This window comes from Saimiri boliviensis, chromosome 3, assembly GCF_048565385.1.
Source record: "Saimiri boliviensis isolate mSaiBol1 chromosome 3, mSaiBol1.pri, whole genome shotgun sequence".
Taxonomy (NCBI): Eukaryota; Metazoa; Chordata; class Mammalia; order Primates; family Cebidae; genus Saimiri; species Saimiri boliviensis.
This window is the reverse complement of record NC_133451.1, coordinates 144,475,839-144,502,150: the sequence shown is the minus strand read 5'-3', so window position 1 is coordinate 144,502,150 and position 26,312 is coordinate 144,475,839. Positions and strand designations below refer to the sequence as shown.

Here is a 26,312-nt window from a genome sequence, read left to right as displayed (position 1 = left end):
AACAGATGCTGGAGAGGATGTGGCGAAATAGGAATGCTTTTACACTGTTGGTGGGAGTGTAAATTAGTTCAACCAAGACAGTGTGGTGATTCCTCAAGGACCTAGAAATAGAAATTCCATTTGACCCAGCAGTCCCATTACTGGGCATATATCCAAAGGATTATAAATCATTCTATTATAAAGACACATGCACAGGTACATTCACCACGGCACTGTTGACAATAGCAAAGACCTGGAACCAACCCAAATGCCCATCATTGATAGACTGGACAAGGAAAATGTGGCACATAAACACCATGGAATACTATGCAGCCATAAAAAAACGATGAGTTCATATTCTTTGTAGGGACATGGATGAATCTGGAAACCATCACGCTCAGCAAACTGACACAAAAACAGAAAAACACCACATGTTCTCACTCATAGGTGGGTGTTGAACAATGAGAACACATGGACACAGGGAGAGAAGCATCACATGCTGGGGTCTGTTGGTGGGGAATAGGGTAGGGAGAGTAGGGGGTAGGGAGGTTGGGAAGGGATAACATGAGGAGAAATGCCAGATATAGGTGACAGGGGGATGGAGGCAGCAAACCACATTGCCATGTACCTCTGCAACAACCCTGCTTGTTTTGCACATGTACCCTAGAACCTAAAGTGGAATAAAATATATATAAAAAAGAAAAAAACAAAGGATATTTCCTCTTGATGGCTAGTAAAAGTTGATACGTTTTGAAATTAATATACTAGATTTTGATGACTTTGCATAACTAAAATTTTAAATATATATTTAAGGTTTTTATATTGATTACATTGTGAAATGATATTTTGAACATAGTGAGACAAATAAAATAATTGTACTTTTTTTTTTTAATGTGGTTGCTAGATCATTTTAAATTTCATAGGCGGTTTGTGTTACATTTCTGTTGGATAGCACTCCTCTGCACCCATGCTAAAATGCAGTTAATCTTTTAAATATTTACTCACATGACAGATAAAAAAACGTATTTCACATTTATTATTTATATTTCATGCTTATTCATATCCTCTTATATTTTCAATAAACTGCTCTTTTAATTATTTATAACACTTTTAGTATTACAGATTTTTTTTTTTTTTTGAGACAGGGTCTTGCTCTGATACACAGGCTGGAATGCAGTGGCACCGTCATAGCTCACTGCAGCCATGACCTGCTGGGTTTATGCAATCCTCTCACTTCAGCCATCCTGGTAGTTTGACCACAGGCATGTGCCACCACACCCAGTCACTATTATCAATATCATTAACACTCTGCCTGTTCCATGTAATCCAAACATGATTGGATTTGTATCTTAAATTTGCATCTGCTACCTTTATTGTGCATACTAGTAGATAAAAGAAGTTTATCCAGAGAAAATGATTTTTGCATTGATTTTTCAAAGTATTAGCTAGATAAAGAGGTAGAATGGTAAAATTAAAGGGCATTCAGCAAAGAGGTAAGCATACAATGGCATGAATCAAGAAAAATGGCATATACGGAAAACAACAGTGGGTCCTCTGACAGCTAAGGCTATACACTGGTATGAAACAGGAAATGAGTCAGACATATGAAAGGAGCTGGATCACATAGACCAGGGGTGTCTAATCTTTTGGCTTCCCTTGGCCACACTGGAAGAAGAACTGTCTTGGGCCCCACATAAAATACACTAATACTAACAATAGCTGATGAGTTAAAAAAAAAAATCTTAATGTTTTAAGAAAGTTCATGCATTTGGTCCACATTCAAAGCCATCCTGGGTCATATATATTGACAAAATTTAAAAATTGGGCTATTACTTGTTCTGTTAACTCTTAAAATATGGTAGCCACTAGCCACATGTGGCTAACTGAAATACACCAAGTCCAAATTGAGATGTGCTGTAAGTGTAAAATACACACTAGTTTGAAGCTTAGTACGAAATGTAAATACTTCATTAAGAATAATAGTCTAGTTATACAAGATTAAAATATATTATTACAATTAATTTCCTTGTTTTAGCCCTTTTAAACATAACTACTAGAAAATTAAAATTCCACATGAAACTTGTACAATATATTTCATATTACATGTTCTATTGGACAGTGATGCTTCAAATCATGCTTCATTCTTTCTTTATACAATATTGCTAAAGCTAATCCAGAATATTGAGTTATACAAGTTACAAGATAAAAAGCTGTTTTACCAGCCTGTGCAACAGAGTGCGACGCTGTCTCTACGAAAAATAAAAAACTCTTAGCTAGTGCAATGGCACTCAGGTGGCTGAGGCAGGGGGATCACCTGAATCCTGGAGTTCGAGGCTACAGTGAGCAGTGATTACGCCACTGCACTCTAGCCTGGGCAGCAGAGCAAGAACCCAACCAAAAAAAAAAGAAAGAAAGAAACCCCAAAAACTCTGGTTTACCACCAATATAAAGAGTTCTAGGTCTTAAATCTCTTTCTTTTTAGTACTAGTTTATGAGTTCCCTAATAAAGGATAATTAAATCACATGATTCTTCTTTAAAACCTCCAGTTTAGTGCTCTGTTGGTTAAAAGGAGTTTTTTTTTTCATTAATTTTATTCTAGCTACTTTAAGCTAGGTTTTTTTCTCCTTCATTTCACAACTTTATTATGTGTGAGCTCAAAGAGGTTCATAAAACAGGATTTGTTCTTAAAATGCAAAAAAAAAATAAATAAACAAAAATCTGAATAATTTATTCAGACTAAGAGATGTCCTATAATTAAAAACTGATCATTTAAAATTTGTCTTGGTCAGGCTGGTGGCTCACACCTGTAATCCCAGCACTTTGGGAGGCCAAGGCTGGTGAATCATGAGGTCAGGAGTTCAAGACCAACCTGGCCAACATGGTGAAACCCTGTCTCTACTAAAAATAAAAAAATAAGCTGGGCATGGTAGCAGGCACCTGTAATTCCAGCTACTTGGAAGGCTAAGACAGAAGAATTGCTTGAACTCGGGTGGAGCGGGGTGGGGGGTGGGTAGAGGCTGCAATGAGCCAAGACTGCACTCCAGCCTGGGTGACAGGGTAAGACTCCACCTCAAAAAATAAAATAAAATAAAAAACAAATAAATAAAATTTGTCTCTAAGATATTGCTTAGAAAGTTTCACAGTATAACCAAGCAGGTCTATAATCTTCAAGAACTGATTAGTCTAAATCTTTATGTGTGGAATACTAAATATGATTACCAACTTTCACTTCCTCAATATGCCTTACAAACAGAACCTCTTACAAACATCTGCTTATGTGCCAAGGCCATGAAGAGGTTGACTCTTTTCCAAAGCTTCCCACTCAGCATTGCATCTGAATTTTTTTTTTTTTTTTTTTTGAGACAGTCTCACTCTGTCACCCAGGCTGCAGTGCAGTGGTATGATCTCGGCTCACTGCAACCTCCGCTTCCCGGGTTCAAGCAATTCCCAGAAGCGATTACTGCAGGTAGCTAAAGCTCACCTTTGCAGGGGGCAGGGCTTCAAAAGATGTCTAAATATCAAAGTCGCAGGAGTGAAGACTTGCTTTAGCTGGGATTACAGTGCCTGCCACCACACTCAGCTAATTTTTTTTATTTTTAGTACAAATGGGGTTTCACCATGTTGGGCAGGCTGGCCTCAAACTCCTGACTTCAAGTGATCCGCCCACCTCAGTCTCCCAGTGTTGGGATTATAGGCATGAACCACCGTGTCCAGCCCTGAATTGTTTAAATTTAAACAAAAGAACTAAAACAAAGACATATCTATGATATCTGCTTTAACATTTATCAGGAATATGCACAGAAATAACACTATTACACAGAAAAAAACTCTTATATGATGTACTGGTTCTCTAACGCAGTGGTTCTTACAGTGTCATCCCTGGACCAGAAGTATCGTTATCACCTGGGAACTTGTTAGGAATTCCAGACATATGTCAGACACTTTGAGAGCTTAACCCTTCTGAGAGTTTGTGTTTTAATAAATCCTCTAGGTGATTCTAATGCATGCTACAATGTTAGAATTACTGTTCTAAGGCAAGGTTTCCTAATCATGGGATTACTGATATTTGGGACTGAATAATTCTTTGGTACGGGGGTTGTCCTGTGCATTGGAAGGTATTTAGCAGTATCCCTGGGCTCTACCCATTCTATGCCAATGGAAACATTCCTCCAACTCCCCCCACCTCTAGGTCCCCAGTAATCACAGCAATCAAAAATATCTCCAGACTTTGTCCCCTGGAGGACAAAAGCATCTCCTGGTGATAACTTTCCTAAAGAAAAGAAAATCAGTATTCATCTGTGGTTACTGTTATTATTGGTAAATATTGATGCTTCCTTCCCTACTCTCCATGGGAGGGATATGATTCTGCACTCCAGTCATACTGAGGTTAAATTATGACTTATTTCAGTCAATATACTGTGACATAAGCAGAGGTGAAAATGTGCTTGCAAGGTCTGGTATGGTCTTCTGAATGCTCTGCACTCCACTAAGAGAATATGCCTGGACAAATGGAGCAGACCTGAACCCAACTCACAGCCTAAAGCCAAGCCATTGCCAAAGCAAAAAGTAAATTTGGCTGATCATGCCACTGAGAAACTAGGGTTGTCTGTTAAGCAGCATTAGTGCAAACTACTAATACAACACCACTAGAGATATATTTGAGCAGCCAGCTTAGACTGCCTTTATGAATAAAACAGCCACTTTCATTTCAAGCATATCTATTTTTCTTTTTTTTTTAGATGAATTTTGCTCTTGTTGCTCAGGCTGGAGTGCAATGGCATAATCTCAGCTCACTGCAACCTCCTCCTCCCAGGTTCAAGCAATTCTCCTGTCTCAGTCTTCCAAGTAGCTGGGATTATAGATGCGTGCCACCAGGGCAGGCTAATTTTACATTTTTAGGAGAGTCGGCATTTTTCCATGTTGGTCAGGCTGGTCTCCAACTCCTGACCTCAGGTGATCCACTTGCCTTGGCCTCCCAAAGTGCTGGGATTACAGGCATGAGCCACCACACCCAGCCTCAAGCATATCTACTAACACAACTACTTTCACATTTGCTAGATGGCTTTTTTTTTTTTTTTTTTTCTGAGACAGGGTCTCACTCTGTTGTGCTGGCTGGAGTACAGTGAACCGATCATAGCTCACTGCAGCCTCAACCTCCTCAGGCTCTACTAGGGGGCTATTTTAACTGAGGTGAATGTCTTAACTATAAAGACCTAAAGATAGATAACAAATGGTCTCTGTAAAGAAGTTTATCTATACCATGCACTAGACCTATGCTGAGGCTATAAACATTTAAACTAAGAAAAACTAAGTAAAATTAAAAATTTAGTTCCTCAGTAACAGTATTAATATTTCAAGTGTTCAATAGTTGCATAATCCTAGCGGTTACCTCATTGCATGGTGCACTAATTTCTAATGGACAGCACTGATAGATTCAAGCAGATAAATTATAATATAACGTATGAAGCAATAATAAGAGATGAGGCCAGGTGCAGTGGCTCACGCCTGCAATACCAGCATTTTGGGAGGCTGAGGTGGGCGCATCACTTGGTGTTAAGAGTTTGAGACCAGCCTGGCCAACACAGTGAAACCCTGTCTCTACTAAAAACATAAAAAATTAGCCAGGTATAGCAGTACACGCCTGTAATCTTAGCTACCTGGCAGGCTGAGGCAGGAGAACTGCTTGAACTCAGGAGATGGAGGCTGCAATGAGCTGAGATCACACCACTGCACTACATCTGGGAGACAGAGCGAGACTCCATCTCAAAAAATAAAAATAAAAATAAAAGAGAGATGAAGAATTAACTAACTTTTTGAAACACTTGTTTCCTCTTGGCTTCTATTTATGATTTCCCACTCTCTTGGTTTTTCTCCTAGTTCATTAGCCACTTCTTAGTATCCTTTGTTGACACCTCTTCCTCGACTCTGCCAGATCTCTTCATCTTGAAGTGTCCCAAAACTTTATTATTTTCTCTAAATACATTCCCTCCCTAGGTGAATTAGTCCAGTTGCCTTACAATACCATCAGCACACTTATGACCTTAAAATGTGTATCTCCAACCCAGAACTTTAAGCAGAGCTCCCAGATGCTATAGTCAATTGCTTACTAAACACTTCAACTAGAATAATAATTAGGTATCTCAAAATTAACATATATAAATCAAATTATTTATTTTTCAACTCAAAGTCTACTTAGTCCCTCCCCTCCCTCCTTCTTTCTCAACTCAGGAAACAATATGAGTTGTTCTGTCAGAAAGGTCACTCTTGAAGGTTTCCTTCAGTGAATCATAATTACTCCAGCTCTAAAAATATATCCCAAAGCCATCATTTCTTTTCATATCAACAGCTCTTAAGCCTAGCCCAAACCAACATCATCTCTAACAAATTTTGTTATATCATTTCCTCCACTGGTCTCCACCATTATGCCACTATCAACCATTATCCATAGTGGCCACAGTGATCTTTTTTTTTTTTTTTTTTGAGACGGAGTTTCGCTCTTGTTACCCAGGCTGGAGTGCAATGGCGCGATCTCGGCTCACTGCAACCTCCGCCTCCTGGGTTCAGGCAATTCTCCTGCCTCAGCCTCCTGAGTAGCTGGGATTATAGGCACGCGCCACCATGCCCAGCTAATTTTTTGTATTTTTAGTAGAGACGGGGTTTCACCATGTTGACCAGGTTGGTCTCGATCTCTTGACCTCGTGATCCACCCGCCTTGGCCTCCCAAAGTGCTGGGATTACAGGCTTGAGCCACCGCGCCCGGCCCACAGTGATCTTTTTAAAATTCTGTATCAGATCATCTTCCTCTCCTACTGAACACCTCCACTGGTTTCCCTTTGTACTTAAGATCAAAACTCTTTTTCAGGGCCTACACAGGTTCATGTAATCTGGCCCATGTCTAATTACATTTCCAAACTAATCTACCATTTCTCCTCCTTACTCACTACTCTCCATCCACTAAAGCCTTCTTTCTGAACCTCTGAAATGCCAAATCAACTAACTTAGAGCCTTAGAACAGGCGAATGGAACACCTGGGAGAGAGATGCCCGTTCAGCTGAAAAAAAAAAGGGGAGGGGGGCGGGGCGGGGTGTGAGGCAGGGAGCCAGGTGATCAGGCTCGGCTGGTCCCACACCCACAAAAAAACAGTGATCTGAAACACTCTGGATTGAGAGTTTCACAGCAAGCACAGCTGAAGTCAGGACAGTCCAGCATTGCAGAGGAGGGGCATTCGCCATTACCGAGGCAGTCCATCACTACGGAGGTGGTCCACCTTTGCTGAGGCAGCCCGCCATTGCGGAGGCAGCCACCATTACAGAAAGAGTCTGCCATTACAGAGGTGGGCTGCCATTGCTGAGGCAGTTCTAAATATACCCGCATAAACAGGACTGCAGGGAAGTTCACATGGCAGCTGGGTAGAGCCCACAGCAGCTCAGCAAATCCTTTGCAGGCAGACAGTGACGAGGCTGACTCCTCGCTGGGCAGAGATGGGAAGGAAAAGAGAGGAGACCTTATGACATACGTAGTTAAATCTAACTAGGGATTAGTAAAGAAATGACAGAGATACATGATAAAAAAAAAAATTCCAGCACATTAGAATTAAAATAAAGCATCTAAACAAAAGGAATGTTAAAATCAGACCAATGTACAGTAGTATCTTTATCTGCAGTTTCACTTTCTGTAGTTTCAGTTACGTTTGGTCAATCATGGTTCAAAATATTAAATGGAAAATTCCAGAAATAAACAATTGGTAAGTTTCAAATTGTGCACTGTTCTGAGTAGTGTGAAGAAATTTCTCACCATCCTGCTCCGTCTCATCCAAGACATAAATCATCACTTTGTCCAGCATAACCACACTGTATATACTACCTGATCATTAGTCATCAACATCATCTGCTCCTGACGTCGAATTAATCAACATCATTATGGCTTGATGATCCAGGATCACCAGAAGCAGATGCTTCTCCTTCTGAAGTATTGTCAGAAGGTTAATAGTAGCCTAACACTACATCACAACACCTGTATTATTCACCTCACTCCCTCTCATCACATAGACATTTTATCTCTCATATCACAAGAGGAAGGGTGGATACAATACAATATTTTGAGAGAGAAAGAGATCACACTCACAAAACTTTTATTACTTATTACTTATATTGTTATAAATTGTTCTATTTTATTACTGTTATTGTTAATCTCTTACTGTGCCTAATTAATAAATTAAACTTTATCACAGGTATTTATGTATAGGAAAAAACATGGTATTAATACAGAAAGAGTTTGGTGCTATCCATGGTTTTAAGCATCCACTGGGTGTCCTGGAACATATTCCCTGGGATAAAGGGAGATGACAGTATAAGGAAACTGCAAGTGACTATTTCCAACAGCTTTTTCATTTTTACCTGGTTTGCAAGATGAGAGTGACCAAACAGCTTGTGATCCAATTTCCCGTACTGTTCCAGTCCTTTCCAGCTGCTTAGGGTCAGCACCAGGAGGTGTCTTGTTTGGTGTGGTCATTTTTTAAAATATTCTATGTAGAAAAAAAGAATGCACACATTATACCGGGAGCTGAGCATCTTTCTACAACAGGTTTTTACCAATAAAAATTTAATGGCATTCATATACTCTGATAATAATCATTTATTCTCAGATGCAGTTAATATAATTAAATCACTGTAATTTAACTCTTAGGTGCTGGGCATGGTGGCTCACACCTGTTATCCCAACACTTTGGGAGGCTGAGACAGGAGGATCATGTGAGCCCAAGAGTTCAAGACCAACCTGGGCAACATGGCAAGACCTCATTCCTATTTTCAAATAAATAAAAATCTTAGGAATTCAGGTTTTATTTCATATGACCAGATATGCAAAGCAGCGAGCTATCGTAGTCAAAAGACCACAGAATCAAAGTTTTGGCTTCAGTATCTCCTTTAATTAGCCTAAACTTTGAGTAAGTCTGGGCTTTATTTCCTCTCCTGTCAAAGAGGTTCACTTGATGGTTTTTAATTATATAATGCTGTGCAGTTCTATACTTCTATGACTAAAAATTCAAATGACTTTTAGCCCTAGACAAATCAGATTAAAAAACTCTTATTCTAGGAATATGTAAACATTGATCCTCATTTTATTTATCCAATTTTTTTTTTTTAGAGACATGATCTAGCTATGTTACTCAGGCTGGTCTTGACCTGGCTTCAAGCAATCCTTCCACCTCAGCCTCCCAAGTAGCTGGGATTAAAAGTGTGATCCCACTGCCCCCAACCAAGATCCTCATTTCAAATATTCATTGAGTGATACAGAGATACATGCCCTCTAGCTGTCAAAAGTTTCATTTAAGGCCGGGCCTTAAAGGAAACCTGGTGGCTCACACTTGTAATCCCAGCAGTTTGGGAGGCCAACGTAGGTGGATTGCTTGAGCCCAATAGTTCAAGACCAGCCTGGCCAATATGGTGAAACCCTATCTCTACAAAAAAAATACCAAAAAATCAGCCTGGTGTGGCAGCACGCACCTGTAGTCCCAGGGAGGCTGAGGCGGAAGGACCATCTGGGGTGGGGGGTGGGGGTGCCAGAGGTTGCAGTGACCCGAAATAGTGCCACTGCACTCCAGCCTGGGTAACAGAGCGAAACTCTGTCCCAAAAAAACAAAAATAAGAAAAATGTTTTAAAAAGTTCTATTTACATATGGTCTTAACATAGAAGATAAAGTCAGGAAAATGACTCCAAGATTTTGAAGTAACTGGCCCATTCTAAAAAAGTCGACTTCATCTTTCACATCTTTTGTTAATTTTAGTAAGTCTATGCAAACGTGAAAAAACACTCCAATATTGGATCGTGAAGAATATGTAAAATTGCTTTGGTAGCGCAGTTACTGCTACTGAACATTATTATACTTGCTATTCGAAACAGGTGCAATACTTCTGCATACCCTTTTCTTGATACTTCTCATGTATCCGAAGTTGGTCTCTAATCAGCAAACAAGCACGTGATACTCACTAAATAACCACAGAGACAGTGGACTGTAAACTTTAGCAAGGCCTAAGGCTTAGATGCTCAATAGGTAGTTTACTGAATGAATAAACAGATGAATAGGTTCAGTCATGAACTAGTTGTCATTTGCCTGCAAGTTAAGTGAGATCTAGGACGAGACTATCCAACTTGCAACTACTATTACTAACTGAACGTCCTGTCATCTAAAAAAAAAAAAAACAAAGAATGTCCATCACCACTTGAGGGCAGAATTCAACTGCCGGCCTTGGGACTGGACGCCACCAAGTGGATAAAATACGGAGCTCGGAGAAGATTGGGTTCCCGGCCTTGAACTGACCACAGAATTGAGAGGGAGCTGAGGCCCAGAAGAGCGCGCAGCAGCAAGCCGCGTCGGGACCAGACTCTGTTGGTCCTACTGGTACCTCTAGCGTGTCAGGATGACTAAGGCTCCACTCCCGACCCACTGGCCTTGAGGAGAGCGCGGGCGTAAAAAAAAGATTGAAACTGGGAAGGAGAATGCATCTGTTTACGCTAGGACCTCGCTTTACGTCGGAGACAAGCCAACACACTTACAGTTTCCAGGCCTGGCTGCTGGCCGAAACTCAGGTTCTCAGGACCTCCAGCAGCTACGTGCCACTCCCACTCAGCTTCCTAGGACAGCCTGGCTTCCTCAGCGGCGAGGAACAAGGGTCGCAGTACAATGACGTCATCGCGCCCTACCTACCTCCAGGGTTCCGCCTCACGCTGTGTGTCGCGCATGCGCACTACATTCGACAGCTTGCGCGAGTGGCTGCTGGGCACCGCCATTTTGGCCGGTGGCCGTGAGAACACGCTGTGTGGCTGAAAAGTGAAGGCAAGAACTGATTTGGTCTCTGCGCTCCCCTCCGCAAGGGGATCGTTTTCTCCAGGTACGTGAATAGCCCGGAGAGGTCTGGCTGTTAGCTGCCATCTGCCAGGCTGGAAAGACTGTAGGGACGTTCTCCGAGAGCCTTTGGTTAGGCCTCAGGTGGCGGAGACGGTAGCAGCGCGTGGCAGCGGCTCCTGCGGGACAGCTGGAACTGCCGGAGCGCGGGCGACGCCGAGACCTTGGGGGCGCCTCGATCTTCCCCTCCAGCCGACCTGGCTGTCCCCGATCTTGCCTGCCACGCCCGCCGGGACTTCGAGAATGGACGTAGATGCCCTAGTCTCCACTCCCTCTTTACCCCACTCCTGCCCTGGAGCCAAACCTGCTGCAGAGGAGGGCACCCTTAGAACTTACAGCAGCCTCTAGTACCCCACAGTCCCCTAGTACACTAAAATGGATATATTGTCACATGTGCGTATTTGCTTGTGGGAAGTCGTGGCTTCCACGTTTTGGTGAGTGAATGAGTCATGGCATCTTGCCGCCATGAAGTCGAATACTCCCTGTCCACTCCCAGGCTTTATAGAAATGATGCCCACATGTCGCTCTGCTTTTCTCAGAACAGTGTGTACGCAGCCATGACTGGGTTTATTCCCATTAATTTCCCACTTAAAATCCTACAGCTTTTTTGGTCCGCTTTTATAGCACCCGGCACTTTCTCCTCTTGTTTTTACCTCCTTTATTGTATCTTATACTCATTGAAATCAAGGTCGGTGTCTTTACTCAGAATATCTTTATTATCTCTTCAGGGCTTCGTACATTGTAGACATTTAATACGTATTGTGAATGAATGACAGCCAAAGCCGAATTTCCACCTCCCATTAACTACATAAGCTTATTTTCTCCCTTTTGATGGTAAAATCTATGAGAAATAACTGTCCAAATAACATGTTTTATTTTTGTACTCTTTCCCAACAGGCCTGCTAACTAATCATTTATAATAGTGGCATTTATGTTGCAGTAGTTTGTTCCGTATTCCGAGAATATTCATTGCGTTCTGACACCTGACAATAATGCTTTGTTAGTGTAACCAAGGCTCAGAACTTGTATTTTAACCAGAAGGTGTTTGGGGTTTGTGAGTTTTTTTGTTTTTGTTTTTGTTTTTTTAACTTAGTTCTCCCCTACTTTAAAAAAGGGAGGTTTTTTTGTTTTGTTTTTTTAGGAAGAGCATTTAACAGTTGGGAGAGAGGGGGAGAAAACAATATTTAGAGTTCCTTCTAAATGTCTTAAAACTGAAATGAGAGCCGTGGACCACTTCTAACTTATACGCGTTTTATAAGTCTAATAAACTACAATAAGCATAGGTTAGAATGTTTCATGTGATATTAAAGATCATTGGTTAAAAGCAATCTTTGAAATGCTTTTACACAGCATTACAATTATTTTGGCTTTAGACTGTAAATGCTTCCAAATATACCTCACTTCCTTTTTTCCTTTTAGCTGGAAGAATGGCACTGAGGGTCATTGTTTTAGTGTCAGTTTTGAACAGTTTTTGTCTTCAAATCTGAGATATCCTCAAATCCTCTTTGTTTGCAGGAGCCTGTTAACTATAACCTTCCTCTCCAAGCTTTACTGTGCCTAACTTTCCTGCTGAAAAGAAATAGGGCGTTCCCTTGCCCCAATTCTTCAAATTGATACAGAAGTTGAATTAAAAGTGTTCACACAGTTAATTAACAGTTCTGCCCATGTTCATTTTTCTTAAATCCACTGCAATTTATCACTATTTTTATATAAATCAGTTGAAGAAATAAAGTAATGGGAGTTAATAGGGTTGGATAATAGAATGCCTGAATGCCGATAAGAATGAGCCCATGGAGAGAATAATTGATGATGTTAAAGACAGGAAGGAGAATAGTTGAGAATTCTTATGGAATGTCTTCTAGTGTACAAATGGTCTTAGCTAGGTAAATACGTATATTGTGATTGCTGGTTGGCATAAGGGTCCATTTGAGACGATGAATTTCAAGGGAGACTAGTCAGCAGGTTTTGTGGGGTTTTTTCCTTTCCCATTTTCAGTTCTGTATTTGAAGGTGAAGAGCTGAATTTAACCAAGATGGTGATTGAGGGTATTTTAGCTGGGTAATAAGGGAAATAAAAATACCAAGAGCTGAGAGACAGTGGAAATATGATAGACTCAAGAGATAGTGAAAGGTTTGGAGAATGGGAGAATCGAGATTGTTGGGTTGTTGTGTAGTAGGGGGTGAACTGAAAAGATACGAGTGGTGGTTGGAGAATATAATATTTGAAATTATGGTTACAGAGGGTTTGCAATTACCGGTAATGATAAGGTCTAGTGTGTAACCAGAAAAATGAATGGCTAGATAGATAAAAATGAATGGTAGAATAGAAGGCAAGGTGTTGGAGGAGAATGGTTAATGATGGGAGGTTCATCTGTTAGCATATTGAAATCACCAAGAACTATGTCAGGCATTACAGAAGAGTGTGTGAAAGTTAGCAGAGGGATGAAACCTTCAAAGAATGAAAGGGAGTGATCTGATGGTCAGTACTAACTAAAGCATTTAGATAGTTGACATGCAAAACTTTTTAGGGAAAAGGGATAGATAATAGTCTAAGACAGTATTGAGGAGCAAGATGTCTAATCCCCCTCCAAGCCTAATTGTACTGATGGATGTGAAAAAGACTTAAGATGTCTACAAGGGGAAGCAATGTATCACAAAAAAAAGAAAAATCAGGATTGAGTATCACAATCAGAAAAAGCCAACATGATATCTTTCTAAATGGGCAGTCTTGGCTTCAGATTCATTCATTACATATTGGAATAAACTTGAGTATTAATGCACTTTTTGGAATACTTTAATCACCATTTTAAGGAAATTAATTTCTGAACCACTAAGCCCAATATTGTAAAAGATTTTTAACTTCACTTTGATCTTAATGCTATGTAGTTGATTAAACTGAAATATCAACACTTATAAAAGCTTTAAAAGTGAGCATAGTACATACATATAGTTACTTTGTCTCCTTTTAATTTCATTGCTATTATAATTATTTCACATCTCTATCAGTGTCATTATAGTCAGATGTACACAACATGAAGTAATGCTTAGTTTGGGGGAAGGGCTTATAGAATTTCCTCATCCTCCTTACGCTTTTTCAGTTTTCCTGGCTACTAATACTTTTTCCGTTGGAGCTTTAGGTTTGCTTTGTCTGCGTTGGTTTGTTTTTGGAGACAGGGTCTCACTCTCATCCAGGCTGGAGTGCGGTGGTGTGATCTTGGCTCACTGTAACCTCTGCCACTTAGACTCGGGTGAATCTCCCACCGAAACCTCTGGAATAGCTGGGACCACAGGTGCACACCACCACATGCCTAGGGTTCTTTTGTTTGTTTTTTCTCATGAGATTGAATTAAATATATAAATTCAGGAAGGGTTGAAATCTGTTATGTTGACTGTTCTTATCAAAACTGAGATAGCATGTCATTTGTTCAGGTCATTTATGTCATTCAGTGTTGTTTTAAAGTTTTCTTGTGTATATAGCTTGTTAAGTATATTCCTAGATACTTTCTTTTTGTTGCTATTGTATATGGCATTTTTTAAATTTTCTTAAATAAATCTTCTGATTAAGGCATATGTGTAAAATTTGATATTCCCAACTTTACTAGATGATGGACTATTTTACAATTTTTACTATTGTTAAAATTTATTTTGTTTTGCAGATAATTATTTAATCTCCATGTAATGATCATTTATGTCTTCCTGTCTTTCATGCATGTGAATTAGTTCTCTTAACTAATTACATTAAATTTGTTACTTTTTCTTTAATAGAAGAGCTGGATATTCATTCACACAGTTATGGCAGACAAATTAACAAGAATTGCTATTGTCAACCATGACAAATGTAAACCTAAGAAGTGTCGACAGGAATGCAAAAAGAGTTGTCCTGTAGTTCGAATGGGTAAGCTGTTCTGTGGATCATTTAAGCATAAAAGAAAATCATGAAAGAAGTAACTGGTTTGAAAGTTCTTTATGGGCATTAGCATATATGTTCACCATTAGTTTCATAAAACTGTGAAGGCAAGAAAACTAGTTTGTTCTAAATTCCTTTTATTGGATCCTATTTTTATTTTTTTTTTATATGGAGTTTCGCTCTTGTTACCCAGGCTGGAGTGCAATAGCGCGATCTCAGCTCACCGCAACCTCCACCTCCCAGGTTCAAGCAATTCTCCTGCCTCAGCCTCCTGAGTGGCTGGGATTACAGGCACGTGCCACCATGCCCAGCTAATTTTTTGTATTTTTTAGTAAAGACGGGGTTTCACCATGTTGACCAGGATGGTCTCAATCTCTTGACCTCGTGATCCACCCGCCTCAGCCTCCCAAAGTGCTGGGATATAGGCATGAGCCACCGCGCCTGGCCCAATTATTGGTAATCTTTAAGGGCTATGTTAAGTAATTGTAAATGTACTAATGAAGCATAGACTTACTGAATCTTAGAAGAAACTTTAATTCTCATCTGTTATTGTCTCTTTTGCTATTCAGAAATTCTGTTATCCCTAATAACATGTTTAATTTTATCTGTGTATTAGATCACTGCATATCTTTTTGGAGTTTTACTGACCTAGCTACAATTGTTCATTCTTTTCATGGTTTGCCTTACCGTTTTCAAGGCATATTTTGTTTTATGAATTTAAAATTTAGGTTACCTTAAAAATAAAAGTATTTCAGGATTTGCCACATTTTTACTTGCATATTTTCTTCACCAGAAGTAAATTAAATAAAATAAATAGATATTAAAGTCAACTCCCTGTTGCCTAACCAGGATATTCATATAAGTGATTAGAACTCTGTCCCCACAAAGCACTGATTTAAGGAATTATCTCAAATGTATTTCCTTGTGTGGCCTTGGTTTTTGAAAATATGCTTCCATATGGAAATTTAGAACCAGCATCACTTAAATAACAGTGTTCAGAAAATTAGAAGATCAGGGGAAATGGCTTAATTATATCTTTTACTTTACCTAGGAAAATTATGCATAGAAGTTACACCCCAAAGCAAAATAGCATGGATTTCTGAAACTCTTTGTATTGGTTGTGGTATCTGTATTAAGGTAAGTAATATTTTGTTTACTGGATCAAATTTGTAGCCTAAAACTGAAATCTGAAAATTCTGGATACTATGCTATAAAATGAGGCAAAATATAAAGCACATGAATAAAGAATATAAATTTAGGAAAGTGGTATTCTAATATCAGTGATATTGTTGCATTTTTAAGTTAATTAAACCACCTTTTTAAAAGTTATTCTTGCATACTCAATTTGATAAAGCCATTTCCAACCAAAATTTCTCTTTTTTCACCTTTTTACAAGGGCATTACCATCACATTACGTTTCTTTCAAATCCATATTAAATATTAAATTCACACCTTTTAAATAGAAATGCACACAGCCAAAACTTTTAAACTTTAACCTAATTCTTAAGTTTTTATTCTGCTGTATTACACATGCTTCTATTGAATTTTTCCCAATAGTATGATATAATACTTAAAATAGCTCAATTATTAGTAGTTTTTGTTGCCTTGAATAGTTTGATGAGGTTTTTGACTCGAAAATGGTGAATTTCTAACTTTAGTTTGTAAAAGGAATTTAGGATCTAATATGTAATAACATACTTAATTTAGATCTTTCTATTTGTAGATATTATAAAAAGGAGCTTCACCAGAGTTCACATACCATACTGTTGCTCAAGTAAATCTTCTGTATATTTCATGTTGGTTTCTAAATCCTTGTTTAGGTATCCAGAAAGATTTCGTGGATACCTGAAGACATTTTCACTTGCATTGAAAATATAAACAGGAAGCATTCCTTCCAGCAAATATTTACTAATCTCCTATTAAATGCCTGCCTTTATCCTGGGCGCTAGAAATCTGGTTTTGAGTAATATAGCATCTATTCTATTTTCTTTCTTTGTTGCTATAAGAAAATTAGATTTTAAAATTTGAATGTACACTTGAGTGGCTGAAAACATACTAATGAGATGATTCTCTTTGAAGGTGGGAAAGTAATGTATAATTCCTGAAAACTAAGATATTATAATGCACCTCATATATGAACAGTGGATGTTTTTTTCCTTGTAGAATTAAAGAAGTTTGAATCACTTGCAGCATGTAAGCATTTTATGTGCATTTATGAAAAGTGGATATGGTACTCCACTGGTAAACAGATAAAATTTGTAAGAATTATAAAATATAACTTGTAAAATTATGTAAATTTAATTATAAATTTTAAAAAATATATAAAATTATTTTATAATATATAAATATAATTATAAAATTATATAAGCTATAAAAATATGCTTTGTAAAAACTTAATAGTTTTGGTTAGAGGGTGGAAATTACTTTATTAAAATACAAGAGTAGGCCGGGCGTGGTGGCTCAAGCCTGTAATCCCAGCACTTTGGGAGGCTGAGGCGGGTGGATCACGAGGTTAAGAGATCAAGACCATCCTGGTCAACATGGTGAAACCCCGTCTCTACTAAAAATACAAAAAATTAGCTGGGCATGGTGGCACGTGCCTGTAATCCCAGCTACTCAGGAGGCTGAGGCAGGAGAATAGCCTGAACCCAGGAGGCGGAGGTTGTGGTGAGCCGAGATTGCGCCATTGCACTCCAGCCTGGGTAACAAGAGCGAAACTCCGTCTCAAAAAAATTCCATCGGGCGCGGTGGTTTACGCCTGTAATCCCAGCACTTAGGGAGGCCGAGGCAGGCTGATCACAAGGTCAGGAGTTCAAGACCAGCCTGGCCAAGATGGTGAAACCCTGTTTCTACTAAAAATACAAAAATTAACTGGGCCTGATAGTGGGCACCTGTAGTCCCAGCTACTCAGGAGGCCGAGGCAGGAGAATCACTTGAACCTGGGAGACAGAGGTTGCAGTTAGCCAGGATCGCGCCACTGCACCCCAGCCTGGGCTAAAGAGCGCCACTCCGTGTAAAAAAAAAAAAAAAAAAAAAAAAAAAGAAATTCCCTGGAATCTCTAAACACAGACACTTTGAATTGGTCCCCTGAGCTCATTGAACATGTCTGCTGAGCAGATCTCTAATAATAAGAGGTTTTAATCTTTGGGTGTACCTCTGTAGTTGTCTGTAGTTACAAAAAATTTTTTATAGCCACATTACCGTTCTTAAATGACCTTTCTGTTTTTGCCATTCTTGTTAGTTGGACTTTTCATTTGATTATCACCTGATAGTCAAATGTTGTTCAAATAAGCCTGTGTTTTGTTTGTTTGTTTGTTTTTAATGTGAATTGACTCCAAAAATTCAAGTATGTTTTTCATATAGGCCAAATAAAAGTCATAATGGAAAGACATTGATCCCTGGTCTGTGCAAATATGCAAGCCATTGCTGGGTTGGAAATAACCCCAAAAAAGATAAGATCCATGACCACAAAGGGCTTTACAAGGTATAACAGAAATCATACAAGGGCAGGAATAATTGAAAGTAACAGAGGGAGAGCATCTGTTTAGGAAAGAATATGAAGTCATAAATTCGGTGACTTTTTTTGTTGACTTGCCTCTTAGCCTTCCCTTATCTAATATGTTTTTTTAAAAAATCAAACGGAAAACCTCAAATTCTGCAAGGTTTTTAATGAGCATTAAGCACTCTTTAAATATAAAGGATTATGCCGTCACTAAAGGGAATATTGAGTTACAGTTGATCCTTGAAATCACAGGTTCGGACTGTGCAGATCTACATATATGTGGATTTTTTTTCCTCAACCAAATGCAGATTGGAAATAGATTATTGCAGGATGGGATGCAAAACCCGTTTTAGAAAGGGCTGACTCTCTTGTACTCATGTTCTGCAGGACTGACTACAGGACTTGAGTATGTGCCAATTTGGTTATACTTGGGAGTTCTAGAATGACTTTCCCTGCATATACTGAGAGAGAACTATAATTGATAGCATTCTAATGTTTATAGAACTTTTATTTTTAAGTAAATAGTGAAAGGAAATAAAACAACATTGTACATCTTTATGAAACGCCTTATGTTTAGAAGATTGCTTATAAAATGTTTAATCTATTTTAGTCTTGTGTATATGTCTGCAAATTAATACAAAAATTCTTTACTTTAAATAACAGAAATGCCCCTTTGGCGCCTTATCAATTGTCAATTTACCCAGCAACTTAGAAAAAGAAACCACACATCGATATTGTGCCAATGCCTTCAAACTTCACAGGTATATTTTCACATCAAGATTCCTCATTCGTCAAGTTAAGAGTAAAATACATTTGGAATTTTAAGAGAAATGCAAAAAAGGGGGAGAGATGCTATTAACCAGTCACTAAAGGAAAATACAATACTATAACATCATGCAGAATCATACTGTATATGTCTGTGGTTCATTCTGGCTAACATTAGAATTATCTGTGGGACTTTTTAAAGCTGCTAATGCCCAGGTTTCAGCCTAGTTTAATTACATCATAGTGTATGGACCTCAGTGTACTGAAAAAGTCCCAGGTGATTCTAATATACAACTGGGACTGAGAGTCACTTTTGTTCCTAGTACCCTTATCCCCAAAATAACTTTTAAGAGAACTTGCCTTTGATTTTGTTTATCCATTAATCTTAAGATCTACAGAGGATATCACTTTGAATTTGGACATGTATTGTTAAATCACAAATAAATCCTTAGTTTGGGATTTTTATCTGCTAAACACTAATACTTTGAATCTAGGAGTTTAGACTTTACTAATAAAAAGGTATTTCTCAACCTGCCAGCTTTAAGGGGCCTACTGCAGCAAGGAGAATGAAGTGGAATATTTCTGATTGATGTGGCACTTCTCTCCTTGTAAGTAAATGGCAGGCCAGAAAAGAAAGACATTGTGAGGATGCACTTGCTATGTAATTTTGTACCAAAGCATTTTCTTGCACATTAAAACTGGGCCTTATATGTAAAAAAGAAATATTACTTTAGAATGGACTTTGAAAACCGAATAAATAAAACTTGGAGTAATGTTGTTTATGTATGCATTTCTAACAATTAACAGTGTAAGTTAATCTTGGCTGTTTTTTTTCTAATAGCCAATAATATCTGGCATATGTTTCTTAGCTTATTAATGGATGTGCATGAAGTGCAAGTTCATTAAAATATATCATTCTGATGTTATGTGACTTTTTCTATGTAAGTCGGAGTTGTTTTATTATTTTTGTATACTTGTAACAGGTTACCTATTCCTCGTCCAGGTGAAGTTTTGGGATTAGTTGGAACTAATGGTATTGGAAAGTCAACCGCTTTAAAAATTTTAGCAGGAAAACAAAAGCCAAACCTTGGAAAGTATGATGTATGTATTATCACTTTGTAAGAATTCATATCATGAGTCAGTTTTATGAGATTGGGAGGGGTGGTATGCGTATTTTTAAAATACTTTTATTTTCAAGGTTATTTGTGGAAATAATACTGAGAAATGTATAAAGTTCTTTTATAGTTTTTAACTAAAAATCTGTTAATGTTACTTAACTGAAAATTCTGAGTTGTTAAGCCTCGATTTAAAGCAGAATTCTGTTTAATTCTGCTATATTACATGTTTCTATTTAATTTGTCCCAATAATGTAATGTTTAAAATAGCTCAGTTAGTTTCTGTTTCAGTGAGTAGTTTGATTAGGCTTTTGACTCATGAATGGTAAATTTCCAACTTTAGTACATAAAGAAATTTGGGAGCCACTGTATGGTGTTCTTAAGTTAGATATTTTTATTTGTAGATATTGTAAAATGGAGCTTTACCAGAGTAGGGATGTTACCCTGTTAATTGTTCAAATAAATCATATGTGTATTTCACATTTCATTTCTGAATCCTTGGTTAAGTATCCAGAAAGATTTCTTGGATACCTGAAAACATTTTCACTTATTTTGGAAACATGAGCAGGAAACATTCCTTCCAGCTTAACCTCTTGTTAGATGCCTGCCTATGTCCTAGGTGCTAAGAATCTGGTTTTGAGTAAGGTAGTATCTGTTCTGTTTTCTTTCTTTGCTACTATAGGGAAATGAGACGTTTATTAAATAGGTTCACCTCCAATCTTAAGTTAAAAGCCATAAGTATTCTATTTGCATGTATGTTCTATTTCATATAACATTCATCTTCTTTGTCATTGTATTATTAATTTAAATTCATATGATTCTGTATTTTTTTTTTTAAGGATCCTCCCGACTGGCAAGAGATTTTGACTTATTTCCGTGGATCTGAATTACAGAATTACTTTACCAAGATTCTAGAAGATGACCTAAAAGCCATCATCAAACCTCAATATGTAGACCAGATTCCTAAGGCTGCAAAGGTCAGTTTTTAGTAGAGGGAACTTAATGGATATTGGTAGAAGTATTAAAGATGTATCAAAATAAACTTGTTTTACTTTGTGATTCTTTTTAATATTGAAAGAAACTAGTGGTAACTATTTTTGGTATATTGTGGCAGGGGACAGTGGGATCTATTTTGGACCGAAAAGATGAGACAAAGACACAGGCAATTGTATGTCAGCAGCTTGGTAAGTGTTTATTTTGTGGGGGTTTTGTTTGGTTTTGTTTGGTTGGTTTTTTTGAGACAGCGTTTCGAAACTCTCTTGTCACCCAGGGTGGAGTGCAATGGCACGATCTGGGCTCACCGCAATCTCTGCCTCCTGGGTTCAAGACATTCTTCTTCCTCAGCCTCCCAAGTAGCTGGGATTACAGGCATTAGCCACCATGGCTGACTGTTTTGTGTATATATTTTAATAGGCCCCAAACTTAAGTGATGAAAGCATGCATCTTTATATGGATTACTGAAATAAATGGGAAAATCTCTAGTAATTGTTATATTTACTTTAAACAGTTTTCGCCTGAAATAGTATTCAAACTTCAAATGATGACATGCCATATACGTTTTAACTGGAAGAGGTGAAATACAATTTATGACATTGAGCACAATGCCTCTGTGTTCTTTGTAGATTTAACCCACCTAAAAGAACGAAATGTTGAAGATCTTTCAGGAGGAGAGTTGCAGAGATTTGCTTGTGCTGTCGTTTGCATACAGAAAGCTGATATGTAGGTTACTTTACAATTTTTGTTTGTCTTCATTTGTAGAGTTTTCAGTTGTATGCTGCTAATAGAGAAATGGTTTTGAGAGAAATTCATAGAAGTGTTTTCTAAGGCCCTAATTTTGAGGTACAATGTTGAAGCAGTTTTGTATCCATTACCCATTTTCCTCGTTATATTCACAGGGGAAAATATTTATTTAGATAGTTTATAACTGGTAGGTGTCAGAACTCTTTATATAAAGGCAGTTGTTCATTATTTAAGCCCTCTTTTTATGTGAAAAGATTTTAAGACTTAAGCTCTGCAGCTAGGCTAGCAAGCTTTTTAAATAACCTGAAGCAAAACATGAGGTCTTTTAAATCATCCTGGATAACTATGGCATGCCATGTGAGAGGGAGGAGAGGAAAGTTTCCTTCCTACCTTCAGTGTCTGTCCTCCCTGATATTTATTGCTTATTTTTCCACATTTCCGCCCTGTCATCTGGTGTAGGCTAGCTCTTCTCCGCAAAGTATTCTATGAATTCTTGCAATATCCTCCCAAAAAAACTATGCTTAAATGTAGCTTACTTAAGAGAACAGCTCTCCAAACTACTTGAGACTATATCACAGAATACTTTTCATGAGGAGTTACCAATTTGTCAATTAGCCTAACCTGGTAGACCCTCACCAAACTTGTGAAGTCTTTCTGTAAGTTTTTCCTTATACTTCTGAACAGAATACAGAAAGTTTTACCATTACAGCTGGACTCTTCATTACTATTGGAGATTTTTGTTGTGGTTAAATCAAAAGCTGTCGATGCTACAGTGCTTTAAAATAATATGCAAGGTAGAATGTCTTGGGTTTCAAAATTATGTTTTTTTTTTTTGTTTTTCACAGTTTCATGTTTGATGAGCCTTCTAGTTACTTAGATGTCAAGCAGCGTTTAAAGGCTGCTATTACTATACGATCTCTAATAAATCCAGATAGGTAAGTAGAGATCTGGCATATTACTGTGTTGTTTTGTTTGGGGATTTTTACAGATTTCTGAAGGTTAAACACTAAGATTGTCGATATTGTGTACATGTACATATTTCTTATATTGGTTGTTTATAGCTACCACCTAAATTTACCTTTCTTTATCTAGAACAGAGGTTCTCAGTGCAAGATTCATTTATTAACACCCCTGTTTCCAGGGATCCTAAGAATACTCGGAAATTATGTGCAAAGTCTGTAGCTGTATAAGAAACCAAACTTAGCTTTTATCAGCTCCTCAAATGGATCTTTCTCTCTCTCATTTTCACACACACTTAGAATTGGTAAGAATCACTAGAGTAATTTTGGTTGTTTAGAATCTTGCTGGGCAAAAGGAAAGAAAATTTATTATAATCTCTGGTAGTATTCAAAACTAATCATATAACCATGATTATAGGGTGCTTTTGTAGTTTGTGGAGTTTTCAAGTTCATAATATCATTTGATCCTCATGATAATCTTGTGAGAATCTTTAGATGATATTCCTATTTGCAGATGAAGAATTAGATCAAAAATCTCATTGTTTGTTCTAGGTTACAAATTTCCTGTATGACAAAGCTGTGACCAGACGCCAGGGGTTTTTTCTATATAGCATTTTCTGTATGATACTGCCTCTTCTTACTTAACAGTTTAATAAACATCCTTTTAAATATATGGCTCATCTTGCAAGAAAGCGAGAGAAATCCCAAATGATCGAAAACTGAAGTATTAGAACTATAGAGGAGTGATAAGACCATATGTTGATGGTCTCTGTAGTAAGTCTTCGGTTTTAACATCCACTCTTGGGCAAGAAGCAAGGTGTAGTATTGGATTTTCACACATAAAATGCCAGGACTCAAGGGACTGCTTTCTCACTAAAAGGGAAAATTAAAAACTTGTCTATCATTGCGTGGAAATGTCAAGAAAGCATATATCTGTCATTCACTGAGCTCACTGGAAGTGGAGGAATGGCTCCCTTTCAAATCTCTATTCATGGTCTAAAAGCTCGCCTGGCTTTGGAATTGAAATTTATTTAACCAGTGGAATCTGTGAATCCTTCAAAATGAGAAAGTAATATTTTTAAAGAATCTGGAACTTTTATTTTATGGTACATAGCAGAAGGAACGAACCTATATGCTCTCAACCCTGGTTGCACAGGATTCCTGTAAGTAATGCCTCATGAGCATGAGCTCAAATCTGTAAATTATAAAATTTATAAATTAGAGGAGGAAACAGTCTACAAATTAGCAGATACTATATAGCAGCAGGATTCAAGAACTTTAGGTAACATTCTAAAGGAGGCTATTAAATAATACTCAAAATAAAATATTTGAATAAAAGCATTCAAAACACTAAGGATATAATGCTAACCAAAAAAAAAAAGCAACAGGTAGATGTTCAGAACCCCAAACAAATCTAGAAATTAAAAGCATAGTGGCATTACAGATTCACTGGACATGTTGGATGGGTTAGGGACAGCAGAAAGGTGCATTAGAAACCTGATCGGAGGAAGTTACTAGAACACAGCAGAGAGAGAATGAATTTAAAATGTGGAAGGAAGGTTCAGAAACATGGAGAATGTAATGAGGAAACTGTTTACATATATCATAAGAGTCTGAAAAGTAAAGCCATGAAAGGATTATGGCTGTGAATTGTTCAAAATTGATATAAAATTCAATTCCTTAGATTCAAGGAGCACAAGTTCTGCAGAGACTAAATAATCCATGTAGATACTTTGAAGTGAAACTTAGAGTGTCAGTGATAAAGAGACAATCTTATTTGAGCCAAATAAAAGCCATAATTTTTACTTCATACATAGGCCTGAGCATTATAAGAGAATCCTTGGGGAATGCAAGTGTAAAAATGTAGTCCCAGTATTCACAGACTTCGCAATGTGGTAAAGAAAAATACACACTGTGGTAAAGAAAAGCGTATATATACCATGGTCTTAAAAGGAATACACAAAGTCAGGTCACTAGTTCATAACCCAAGTCACTTTTTATAAAAAGTATTTTTGTTGTTGTTGTACTTTAGGTTCTGGGGTACATGTGCAGATAATGCAGGATTGTTGCATAGGTACACACATGGCAATGTGGTTTGCTGCCTCCATTCCCTTGTCACCTATATCTGGAATTTCTCCCCATGTTATCCCTCCCTGACCTCCCCACACCCTGCAGTCCCTCCCTGCACCCCCCGCAACAGACCCCAGTGTGTGATATTCTCCTCCCTGTGTCCATGTGTTCTCATTGTTCATCACTCACCTGTGAGTGAGAACATGCGGTGTTTGATTTTCTGTTCTTGTGTCAGTTTGCTGAGGATTATGGTTTCCAGATTCATCCCTGTCCCTACAAAGGACACAAACTCATGATTTTTTTTATAGCTGCTTAGTATTCTGTGCTGCATATGTGCCACATTTTCCTTGTCTAGTCTATCATCAGTGGGCATTTGGGTTGGTTCCAGGTCTTTGCTATTGTAAACAGTGCCGCAGTGAACATACATGTGCATGTGTCTTTATAATAGAATGATTTATAATCCTTTGGATATATACCCAGTAATGAGATTGCTGGATCAAATGGAATTTCTATTTCTAGGTCCTTGAGGAATTGCCACACTGTCTTCCACAATGGTTCAACTAGTTTACACTCCCACCAACACTGTAAAAGTGTTTCTATTTCTCCACATCATCTCCAGCATCTGTTGTCTCCAGATTTTTTAATGATCGCCATTCTAACTGGCCTGAGATAGTATCTCAATGTGGTTTTGATTTGCAGTTTTCTAATAATCAGTAATGATAAGCATTTTTTCCTATGTTTCTTGGCCTCATATATGTCTTCTTTTCAAAAGTGTCTGTTCATATTCTTCCACTTTTGAGTAGGTTTGTTTTTTTTTTCTTGTAGATCTGTTTTAGTTCTTTGAAGATTCTGGATATTAGCCCTTTGTCAGATTGCAAAAATTTTTTCCCATTCTGTTGGTTGCCGATTCACTCTAATGATTCTTTCTTTTGCTGTACAGAAGCTCTGGAGTTCAGTTAGGTCCCATTTGTCTATTTTGGCTTTTGTTGCCAGTGCTTTTGGTGTTTTAGTCATGAAGTCCTTAACTATGTCTGTGTCCTGAGTGGTTTTGCCTAGGTTTTCTTCTAGGGTTTTTATGGTGTTAGGTCTTAGGTTTAAGTCTTTAATCCATCTAGAGTTAATTTTAGTGTAAGGTGTCAGGAAGGGGTCCAGTTTCTGCTTTCTGCACATGGCTAGCCAGTTTTCCCAACACCATTTATTAAACAGGGAATCCTTTCCCCATTGTTTGTTTTTGCAGGTTTGTCAAAGATCAGACAGTTGTATATGTGTGCTGTTGCCTCTGAGGCCTCTGTTCTGTTCCACTGGTCTGTGTCTCTGTTTTGGTACCAGTACCATGCTGATTACTGTAGCCTTATAGTATAGTTTGAACTCT

At 38.0% G+C, this 26,312-nt stretch overlaps 2 protein-coding genes across 10 annotated transcripts in view; one reads left to right on the top strand and one right to left on the bottom strand.

The window, feature by feature from the left end:
• The window catches only part of ANAPC10 (anaphase promoting complex subunit 10), a 202,512-nt gene extending 191,851 nt beyond the window's left edge, over nucleotides 1-10,661 (bottom strand). For all 9 annotated transcript variants that reach the window (XR_012516994.1, XR_012516995.1, XM_074396860.1 and 6 more), the window contains exons 1-2: nucleotides 10,535-10,661; nucleotides 8,377-8,504 (exon numbers count right to left, since the gene is read on the bottom strand). Coding sequence is in view for 7 of the 9 variants with exons in the window: in XM_074396860.1 (XP_074252961.1) it covers nucleotides 8,377-8,491 (115 nt within the window). In the remaining 2 variants the exon portion in view is untranslated. The remainder of the gene's footprint in view (nucleotides 1-8,376; nucleotides 8,505-10,534) is intronic.
• Nucleotides 10,662-10,725: 64 nt separating this feature from the next.
• Nucleotides 10,726-26,312, top strand: part of ABCE1 (ATP binding cassette subfamily E member 1) — a 34,055-nt gene continuing 18,468 nt past the window's right edge. Inside the window, exons 1-9 of the mRNA XM_010338635.3 lie at nucleotides 10,726-10,869; nucleotides 14,648-14,777; nucleotides 15,841-15,926; nucleotides 18,955-19,052; nucleotides 20,040-20,157; nucleotides 21,011-21,148; nucleotides 21,286-21,355; nucleotides 21,794-21,890; nucleotides 22,757-22,846. Of these exons, the coding sequence (XP_010336937.1) occupies nucleotides 14,675-14,777; nucleotides 15,841-15,926; nucleotides 18,955-19,052; nucleotides 20,040-20,157; nucleotides 21,011-21,148; nucleotides 21,286-21,355; nucleotides 21,794-21,890; nucleotides 22,757-22,846 (800 nt within the window). The 5' untranslated portion in view covers nucleotides 10,726-10,869; nucleotides 14,648-14,674. The remainder of the gene's footprint in view (nucleotides 10,870-14,647; nucleotides 14,778-15,840; nucleotides 15,927-18,954; nucleotides 19,053-20,039; nucleotides 20,158-21,010; nucleotides 21,149-21,285; nucleotides 21,356-21,793; nucleotides 21,891-22,756; nucleotides 22,847-26,312) is intronic.